The following is a 10,703-nucleotide window of genomic DNA, read 5'->3' on the forward strand; positions in this document are numbered from 1 at the left end:
TGTAGAGAAAAGTTTTCATATATTGAAGTTTCCAAAAGAAATTTAGATCCAGTAAACTGTTGGTCAGGAACACTCTCCTACTAGAAAATTTATTTCACCAAAAAGAGAACAGTAGAAAAAGGAAGACAGCGTGGGATTCAAGACAGAACAACCCAGGGGGGAACTGATGGCAGTTCCTACAGGGAGGGAGAAGAGAAAGCCATTCTCAGATGAGAGCTTACACAGGCAGGCAGGCTGAACGAAAGCCTATGACATCAGACACAGATACTCTGGGAACTTTATGTGTTTTATCCTCATACCCTGAGCTGTGTGGGTAGTGTACCTCCAGAATCTTGTCTGTACCAAGCGGTCATGGATCATATGTTGATGGAGTTCTTGCTCTCTCCTCACGCCCTGCTGCCTGGATAACCAAAGACATTCATTTCACCCCACTGAAGAATTTTGCTTTGTACTACTCGTGAGAGCTGCTGATTGGCTATGGTAAGTTTAGAAAAACACCGTTGATTCAGGGATGGTAGCATATACCTTTAACCCTAGCACTTGGTAGACAGAGACAGGAGGACCAAGAGTTCAGAGTCATCCACTATATAAGTTCCAGGGTAACCTTAGCTACATGGCTGCCTTGCCTCAAAAAACTCAAAACATAGATAAATACATAAAAATAAACCACTATTTACGTGTAAATAATTACAGCCAAAACAAAAAATCTTTTTAAAAAATCTGTTCTTACTATTTACCATATTTAAAAAATAAAAGGTAAAAACTACATAACTGTAGATTTACAGAAAGTGTCCTTTAAAATTCGACACATGTTCGCAATCTAAAAAGACCTTACCAATTAGTAGTAAAAAGGAATTTTCTTAGCCTATAAATTCTGTAGTATATAGCACACCTAAAATGTGGGGTTTTTTCAATTCCTGTAGTAGCTAAAATAAAATAAGGTTATTATAGTATCACCATTTTACTCAGAATTGTGCTGATAGGAGTCCTGTCTAACATGGTGTTTGAGGCTAACACAGCGTGTACAAGAGTCACATAGTAAAGTGTACAGTCACAGGAGAAGCCTCCTGTGGTGAAGACATGCTGTTCCCTAGATGCATGTAAACAGACAGCAGTAGCCAGTGGTGATGAGTGCTCTGGAGGAAACTCACTCCCATCCACTACCAGGGAGGGCTGCAGAAACACATCCCGAGAACAGTGTGCTTTTGAAGAAACGGAGCTCGTAAGACCCTTGTCTTGTTTTCTCGGAAGTACTCAGAATTCTTGTCACACAACTCCATTCTTGGACAGTATTCCAGATTTGTGCATTAGAAACAACAGTATTTTCCTGAGAAACTAAAGTTCTAAGTAAGTGGAGAGAGATACTCCGTCTGAGAAAGATGCTCCCTTTGAGAGATACTCCCTTACAGGTTAGAAAAGTTAGTATCATTAAGGTGTCAGTTTTCCAGCTTTGTCTACAGGTTAAAAAAATCACAATCAAAATATTTTCAGGCTTTTGGTAAAAAATGTGGTATTTGCTGGGCATAACCAGTTCCAGGTGTATTAGTATATTCTATGATGTAGGTGTGTGTGTGTTGTGTGTGTGTGTGTGCGTGTGCGTGTGTGTGTGTGTTGTGTGTATGTGTGCGTGTGCGTGTGTGTGTGTGTGTGTTCAGTGCCTGGCAGAGAATGTGATTCAATGTTAGTAGTTCTCCCATCAGTAAGAAATCCCATCACTGAAAAATTGTTGGGCAAGTATATCGGGCTATCTCCTTCATATACTTAACAGTCTTGATGGGCCATTCTCTCCAGTGCCTTTAAATAGCTAAACGTTCAGCAACTATCTAGGCACAGTGGTGAACCTGCTGTAGTCGCTGCTCCTGGAGGTTGAGGCAAGAGAACTGCAGGAGCCCAGCCTGAACATAGCAAGACCCTCCTCAAAAAATCTGTTTAAAGTATGTAATACATGTTTGACAAGACATTAAATTAATAAATGGATTTTCTCTTCGTCTCCTGAGGACTTTTCTTTCTCATAAAAATGATGATTTCCAGCTGTCACATGATCTGGGCTTGAAGGCTTGTCATTTTGCTTTTCTTTTCCCTGCAGGGTTTATCCATGGCTTAGAGGCCTGGGCTATACGTCCTTGACTGTCTTTTTGTTGGGATTTTTATTGTGGAATGTAGATAACATCTTCTGTGATTCACTGAGGTAAGATATATTTTCATTCCTAGAAAATAATTTTGGAAGCATTATATTAAGCAGAGAATTTTGTAGGCATTTTAGTGTCCTAAAATGAATTTTACCAGTGTCGACACTGTATAGCACAGGAAAATTAAACTCTGGGAATACCTATTTACATTGCCTGAACGTTCAAACCTCAGAATATTTTATAATCTTGGGTTATTTTGTATGTGTGTATCAAAAACTATACAGTTAATCACAGATTTACTGTATCTTTGAAAACTGGTGTGGTGGTACAAGCCTTCAATCCCAGAACTTGAGAGGCAGAGGCATTCAGATCTCTGTGAGTTCGAGGCCAGCCTGATCTACAAAGTGAATTTCAGGATAGCCAGGACTATTGCACAAGGAAACCCTGTCTTAAGAAAGAAAGAGAGAGAGAGAGAGAGAGAGAGAGAGAGAGAGAGAGAGAGAGAGAGAGAGAGAAAGAAATGACCTAATCTGCTTCATGAAACATAAGCATTGGAATGCAGGTTAACCTTGCCAAGGACGGCATCAGTCAGCAAAGCCTTAGACTGTTAGAAACCTGGAAGTTGTGTGACCTGGTCTCTGCAGATTTATTACAGGAAAGGAGAAGAAGGGAGGTATAGCGTAAGGTTAAAGGACTTGAGAGAGATATTATGCATGCTAACATCAGCTCAGATGGTCGAGCACTTGTCACCAGCACCAAAAACCAAAGCCAGTGGTTAACAATGTCATTATTAGCCTTTGTGGTCTTGGTTCACTTGTGAAGTTCACAAGTATTGGACTTGATTAATAATTAAGTTTTTATACTAGAGGGTTATTCCTAATATCTTAGATATGAAAATAGTATTGTAGCTATGTTTTAAAGAAGTTTTTCTAGTGACACACTGAAATATGTAGTGATAAAATATGTCTAGACTTTTCCTCAAAGTGACGTGGGAGAGAGGCATAATGAAGGTTCAGATGACTTGGATTTAGCATAATTGGATAATTATTGAAGTTCGGTTATAAGGATTATTATTTAGCTTACTTTTGAGGAGGGTGATTTGTTTTTTTTCGAGTCAGGGTCTCATACAGCCCAGGTTGGCCTTGAGATCACTAAGTAACCAAGGGTGGTCTTGAATTCCTTACATCCTGTCTCCATCTCCCAATGTTAGAGTCACAAGCAGATGCCACCGCCACATATGTTGTATATGTACATGTGGAACTTTAAATGTAGATAATTATATACTTTGCTTAGATCCCTATACTAAAAAGTTATGTGAATATAGACAAATAAATATATACTAAATACTAAGATCAAGCTGGATATGGTGGTGTATACCCATAATCCCAGCACTCTAGGTAGGAGGTTCAAGACATGAAAGCTAGCCTAGACTACTTGAAACCCTGGGAAACTAAGATCTAGATGCATGCTTCTGAACTAGAAACATCCAGCAAAATGCCTAGGAGAGCTGAGCGGGTAGCCATCCCTGGGTGTGACCCACTAACTCCGTATGGTGGCCTCAAGTTGGCTTTCCACATTGGTATTCTTCTCTAGTGAACATTAGTATGATATATACCTATTTAATCAAAAGAGTTTGAGACCCACCCAGACTCAGGTAACTTACTTGGGGAACTATGTTAATCTACAAATTTTAAGTTCCTGCCACATACAGTTTTGCTAATGCTCACTTCCTCAAAGAAGCACTTAGATGTGAAACCGTAGATATTAAAAGAATTTATAAGCTATATAGTGGTATACTGAGATGAAAAGAAGTGTGTGTGTGTTCTTTCCTTTTCCTGAGCAGATAGCTAACTGTATTTGTGTTTCTCAAAGTGAGTTCCAGAAAGTAGCTGTTCCTAAGTATTAATAAAGCACTACTTAAAAACAGTTTCCATGGCTTAGTGGTTACCTGGAACAGAACGATGCATTCTGGGTAAGACTATTCAAAACCTTTAATTAATTAAATACATTAAAGTTAATAAGAGGCCAGTAAATTGTCTTCTACATTAATTTGAGTCATTTCCTCATGAACCTTTTGGAAGTATTGTTTGTTCCACAATACCCTTTTAGAAAACAATACAGTGAGTGTACAGAACTTAAATAATTTCCATATTTTACAATATTTCAAAGTGTAACATATAACTTCAGTTATAAAAGTGCCCTCCCCTTCTCCACACAGGAACTTTCGAAAGAGAGCACCCCCTATCCTTGGTGTCACAACACAGTTTCATGCATGGTGGCATATTTTAACTGGCCTGGGCTCTTATCTTCACATCCTTTTCAGGTAGGAAATAAAGGCTTTTTGATGTAGTATTGGAAGAGTTTTGCCTTTTTTTTTTTTTGACTTTATGCTTCAAGAAGGAAGGTGTAAATATAAAATGTTGGAGACAGAATCAGTATTTCAGCACTGCCTTTGCCACTGGGTGACCATAAGAATTACCTTCCCAGCCAGATGCTGGTGGCGCACGCCTTTAATCCCAGCACTCGGGCGGCAGAAGAAGGCCAATTTCTGTGAGTTCGAGGCCAGCCTGGTCTACAGGAGCTAATTCCAGGACAGGCTCCAAAGCTACAGAGAAACCCTTGAAAAAAGAGTTCCTTCCCTTCTCGCATTATGTCGTGTGTGTCATGTGCATGAGATCAGGAGCAGCTGGAGCTGGGGATTCTCTCACGTGTACTCCAGAAGTAGATGGCTGACAGCTGACTAGTTCCACGAGACCCATTCACACCCAAGTCTCCACAAGAGGGTGTGAGGGTGTGTGTTCTTAGAGTGTTCAGTCCAGACCTTCTCGGGGGTGGAAGGCTGCTTTTCCAGAAATAACTTGGTTATCACTTTGTTCTCTGAGACTGTTTATGATTAGACACTTTTGGCAAAAATGGACTAGTCATACCTCCATAGCATCCTTTTCCCAGTTATTAGGCCTTATCTTCCTTCAAATCATCTATTTGTGATTGATTTTTTTTAAAAAAAAAACACAACTTACTTTTATTTTGCTCTGCCTGCACATATATTTTTAGTTTATTTTACTGGCACACATTTCTGTGTGCCACGTGTGTGCCTGGTGCCTGCAAAGGCCAGCAGAGGCCATCAGGTCCCCTGGAACTGGAGCTGCAGATGGTTATGAGCCACCAGTGCTGAGCCGTCTCTGTTACCCCTCAAAGTGTTTATGATGAGTTACGTTTGTATTTACTCATCTTCCTCCCCAGCCGGGTATAAGTTCATCCGAGCAGGAACTTACCCATTCTTTGCCACCTTTCAGATATGAGAATAACGCTTAATATGTAGTCAGCAACCAGTGTATGTCTTTAATGAATGGATGTGTACGTGGTCATGTCTTCACCAATGGCACGTTAGCCTCAGAATCTTTGTGGGAACAAAGTGAAATGTTTATAGGAAAAAGAAGCTCGGCGGTGGCGGCACACACCTTTAACTCCAGCACTCAGGAGGCAAAGGCCGACAGATCTCTGAGTTCAAGGTCAGCCTGGTCTACAGAGTGAGTTCCAGGACAGCCAGAACTTTCCAAAAAAAGAAAGAAAAAAAAAATCCTTTTTTTTTGAACCAGAAATTTATGGTGGCTTGGGTCTGATCTTGAGGGACAACTGATGGAGGTTGAAGGTCAGACTACAGAATGGAAATCGTGTTTTCTCTAAGACCAGAAGGTGCGTGAGAAACAAAACTGAGGGACTCGTGTACAGGAAAATGTAGCACAGTCACACTAAGTTTTACAAATTTAACAACTAGGTTCTTGCAACGTTTACATTCTTATTAGAAATGCTAGAAAATTATGTTTTGTATTGTGGTCATGATACATTTGTCACTATTCCAATGCATTTAAATAGTGTAGTGTACATAAAACTGTGGTGTATTCCTGACAGCCCAGTGTCTGCCATGTACTCTGCTTTGCTGGTCTAACCTCAGCTCCAGCAGTGACTCACTTTAAAGACAGACACCAACGAAACTGTTACTCTCTGGGTTTCTCATGCCTTTATTTAATTAATGCTTCCAGCTGCATTTGCAAAGGTGGACTTGTGATACCAACCACGTGGGGCATTATAATGCGATGCTTGGTCTAAACTACAGACACCTGAAGTTAAAGTCTATGAGTTGATTTGTCTAAGAAATTTTCCCACTTTTCTTTCAGTTTATATACAAGAACTCTTTACCTGAGATACAGGCCTAAAGTGAAGGTAAGTCTTGTGAGGCAGGGTGGTGGTAGAAGATGAAGTGGATGTGAGAGACAACAGAGCTATGGAGGGCAGCAGACATCAGTTCTGAAGTGTTCGCTCTCCATCTCCTACTCTGTGATCTTAGAGAAGCAGCTTCTTTAAACCCGAGTTACTTCAACAGAATGGAGCTATTGGTAGCTACATTACAGCACTATTTTAAGACTTGAAGATTAAGGGGCTAGGGAGATGGCTCAGCAGTTAAGCATGTCCTGTTCTTTCAAAGGACCCAAGTTCCATTCCCAGCACCCATGTCAGACACCTCACAACCACCTCTAACTCCAGCTTTGGGGACCCAGTGCCCTATTCTGACTTGCACAAGCACTGTGTTCACATGTGTGTGTGTGTGCACACAAGTCTGCCCCCCAGTTCCTTTAGGAGTTACAGATTATATGCCTACTTCATTTGCATAGATGAACTGAAAGTAGATTTTGAGAGCTGATGTCAGGAAGGCCCTTGCTGTGCTCAGGCTGCTCATACTAACGCCTGACACGTGTTACCGTGCAGACCCCAGGACGTGTTAATCCTCCTTCTTCTTCAGGCATAGAGCAGTCTCTCCTCTTATCCTGTCCCCGCCTGTCTCCACAGTTTCTCTTTGGGGTCTGGCCCATGGTCATGTTTGAACCTCAGAGGAAGCACTGATGAATTCTTCTATCAAGGAAACAAAAGCACCTGCTGTAGTTCTGGCAAGATGGTCCAGAAGTCCCCAAAGACGTGCACATTCAGACACCATGCCCGTCACAAGAGCTGGATGACTCAGCCGCACAGAATGAGCATCGATTTGTTGACTGTTTAGCTCCTGGCTTTATCTCATTTGTCTGTGACCTAAGATGCTTACAGAGAAACTGATGGGTGTATATTTATATTCTGGAGTGGGAGAAGTTGGGTGTTTCTTAACAGGTTAACAGTCTGTGCTGGTCATTCATGGAAAAAGCTAATATTTTTTATTTTCTTTTTTTTACAAGAGTTGCATGTTAATTATACCTTTCCTAATTGTTGATTAAATATTGAACAAAGTCATTAAGGACTGACAAAATCCCATTTCCAGATGGTTGACTGTGAGCCAGTACTTAGCTGTGTCAGCTTTGATTTATATTATTATATTAACCTCACGTGGTTTTTTAATGTTAAAAAGGAAAAGAAAGCCCTGGCTGAGCTGCCTGGGTAGCCCCTCACTATCTGCCTTGGTGCTAGCTGGACCGCCGTAAGCAGACTCCGACCTGCCAGTGCGTGGGCTCTGTTCTCACCTCCACCAGTTTGTTTTGGGCTCTGGCCCACAGCCAGTCAAGGGGCCGGCCGTCTGTCATCCGGCTGGGAGTTCTTTCAGGGCTCCTGTCTTTCACCAGTTAAAGTCTGTTGTTTTGCCTTCTTTGATTTTCAAGTTATTATTATTTTTGCGTCTAGCAAATTTAAGTGGTGATCTGGCCTACCCATATTCTGTATGCCAGCGTAGTTACCAGGGAAAGTTGGACGTTTTTTACTTCTTGCATTGTGCAGTATTTTCCAGTTCTCAGAGAGGTCATGGCTATACCCAGACACCTGGGTCAGGTTAACCCTGTTTTGCATAAAGCTTATTAAAGTATTTGCTCCTTCATTTTTTGAGGAGAAGAAATAGAAATATTAAAACAGTACTGACTTGTAACTTTTGCAGCATCTAAAATTTTAAAAGTCAGTAATAGCAGTCAAGTCTCATGGAGAGGCAGATAGGTCTAATCTGAGTGTCAGGAAATTGAATTGATTGTCACAAAAATAAATGAAAGGTCATGTATCTATTGATTGCATCCTGAGCTAAGGCTTCAAAGGAAAAGTAGGGGTTTTTTCTCATGCAAAATTGATAAAAACAACTTTCCCATTTTTCCAATAGTCATTAAGAAGCCTTAGCCTGGCAGGGTGATGCGCGCCATTAACCCCAGCACTCGGAAGGCAGAGGCAGGCGAATCTCTGTGAGTTTAAGGCCAGCCTGGCCTACATAGTTCCAGAACACCTTCAAGGTGAGATCTCAAACAAACAAACAAACAAAAAGCATTTGGTTCATTAGGTAGTCTTGGTACATTTTAAAGACCAACATTGCTTTTATAAAAGCAAGACGTGCCAAAACATAATCTAAGAGAACCTTAGTTGTACTGTCGCTGTAGGCATGGGTCAGAGTCCAGAGTGCACCCGCTGAGATGCCCAGGTTCCTGTGTCCTGGAACAAGAGTTGGACCAGAGACACATGGATAGTGATGGAAATAGAGATCTTTCACTAGGAATGGGACTGGCAAAGGTCCTTGGCCAGCAGAGCCTCCATCTTTCTTGGCAATTAGAGAGGTAGGGCTTATTTTAAAGCGTGCTATTTTGTTATGCATATACCAAATTTGGAGAGGTTTCCAGTCTTCCTTGGGGTTGCTTTTTGTTTGTTTGCCTCTAGAACTTCCTGTTCGCCTACCTCACTTTACCCCATCCTCAGAGCTGTGGTCCCAAAACACTTTCCGAGGGGCTAAAGGATAATAGTCTATTTTGTGTAAATCTGTGCTGATGAGGAGTGTAATCCTTGCCAAAGAGAGACCACAAAGCTCTCTTCCTGTTGTTTCTGTTGGTTGGAGAGGAGGCTTTGGAGTTTTTGTTGTGGGGGTTGACTTGAATCCCTTTATCATAATGAGCTAAGTTTGAAACTGTCATATCCTAGAAGACACAAATTGTACAGGATTAAAAATCCAAGAATTTGAGCTGAAGAGATGGTGTAGCAGTTGAGAGCACTAATTGATTCTCAGTACCCACATGGTAGCTCACAACCTTCCATCACTGCAGTTCCTACGGCTCTAGCGACCTCTTCTGGCATCTGCAAGCCCCAGACACACACATGGTACACATACAAGCAGAGCATCCATACACTTAAAGTAATAAATCTCTGAAAAGTTGTCAGTGCAAGAACAATATGATTATACCAGAAGTGGCCCCAGGAAGGACCTGAGTCAGGAAAACCAAAGCTATGCTTGTGTAAATTGTTCTGGGTATAGTCCTTAAGACTGCTAAAAAACAAAGCAAAACAAAATCACATACACAAACAAACAAACAAACAAACAAAAAATCCCAACTGATGGTTATATATTGAGATCATGGTAAAATACAAAAAAAAAATTTAGGAAAAAATCCAGTAGTAGAATGGATTAAAGGAAAGATACTATGGGTTGTAACCAGAGTACCAACAGTGCCAAAAGAAAAATAATGAAAAAAAGCAAAGCATACGGTTGTAATTACTGATAGATTTGTAATAGAGTTTATCTTTGCCTTTAAGAAGTGAAAGCATCCCGTTTGTTGTCTGAAGAGATCCTTTAAGTCCTTCAGCCTTTTCATAGCTAGGAGCAGGTGCTTGTCTTCAAGGTGTTCTTGAGGCCATGGAGACACTGGTGCCACTTCCTTAGAATGACCCCCACAGGCTGTATCCGGTCTGCACACATCTAGAGCCCGTCTTTAACAGCTTTAATGCCCTATCAGGTGCAGTCTGTTGTCTCTGCCGAGGATCGCAGAGAAGTAAGACTGCAGCAGTGCACTGAGTTCTAACCACAATAAGGGAGACTGTTTTGGTAAGGCTTAATAATATGTCCTTTTTATTACACAGAGTAAGTATACCCAGTCTGGTGTTACTGCTTGGTGATATTGTAACTTCTATAATTTTCGTTATGGAAAGGAAGTTCAAGTTAAAGCTCTTTGGCAAATTTGTGCGTCATTCTAGATGTATCTCAGCCTCACTTGGAAGTCTTACGTCCATCACTGTACAGTAGGAGCATTCTTATAGGAGGAGCCAGTCCAACAGAATTCTCAACACAGCGTCCAAAGAATTGGGTCAAAATAAAGCATTTTGATGCTGTTTTATTTTTGTTACCCTTGACCTTTTTTAAAAAATAAATAAAGTTTTAATTTTTTCCAGTACCAGTTTGGAAGACAGTCCTTATTAAAATCGGTACGTCCCGTGTGATGACTTAATAGGGCTTCCATGCTGTGATGCGTGGATGGTGTTCATTTCATAGACACAAATAGCACTTGAAGGGTTCATGAAACATTTGATAGGCAAAAAAATACAATTTTAGTAGGTTAGTAGGGAGTTAGGAGTACCTGTATTTATCACAAGGCAGTATGTATTTATCAGGCCTTTTAATATGTCTCTCACACATTCATGTTTACCCACATTTAAGTCTGGCCTGGCATTGAGGCTGGAGTGACAGATAGTTCATCGGCTGAGGGCACTTGTTGCTCCTGCAGAGGACCTGGGTTCAATTCCCAGCACCCACGGGTGCTCATGACCATTCATAGCTCCAGTTCCAGGGGGTCCAGT

At 41.1% G+C, this 10,703-nt stretch overlaps 1 protein-coding gene across 2 annotated transcripts in view; it reads left to right on the forward strand.

The window, feature by feature from the left end:
* Positions 1-9,455, forward strand: part of Acer3 (alkaline ceramidase 3) — a 67,935-nt gene extending 58,480 nt beyond the window's left edge. For both annotated transcript variants that reach the window (XM_005357536.3, XM_026784353.1), the window contains 4 exons: positions 2,087-2,188; positions 4,348-4,452; positions 6,308-6,353; positions 6,978-9,455. In XM_005357536.3, the coding sequence (XP_005357593.1) occupies positions 2,087-2,188; positions 4,348-4,452; positions 6,308-6,353; positions 6,978-7,031 (307 nt within the window). In that variant the 3' untranslated portion in view covers positions 7,032-9,455. The remainder of the gene's footprint in view (positions 1-2,086; positions 2,189-4,347; positions 4,453-6,307; positions 6,354-6,977) is intronic.
* The last annotated feature ends 1,248 nt before the right edge of the window (positions 9,456-10,703 follow it).

The sequence above is a fragment of the Microtus ochrogaster genome, chromosome 22, assembly GCF_000317375.1.
Source record: "Microtus ochrogaster isolate Prairie Vole_2 chromosome 22, MicOch1.0, whole genome shotgun sequence".
In the NCBI taxonomy this organism is placed as follows: domain Eukaryota; kingdom Metazoa; phylum Chordata; class Mammalia; order Rodentia; family Cricetidae; genus Microtus; species Microtus ochrogaster.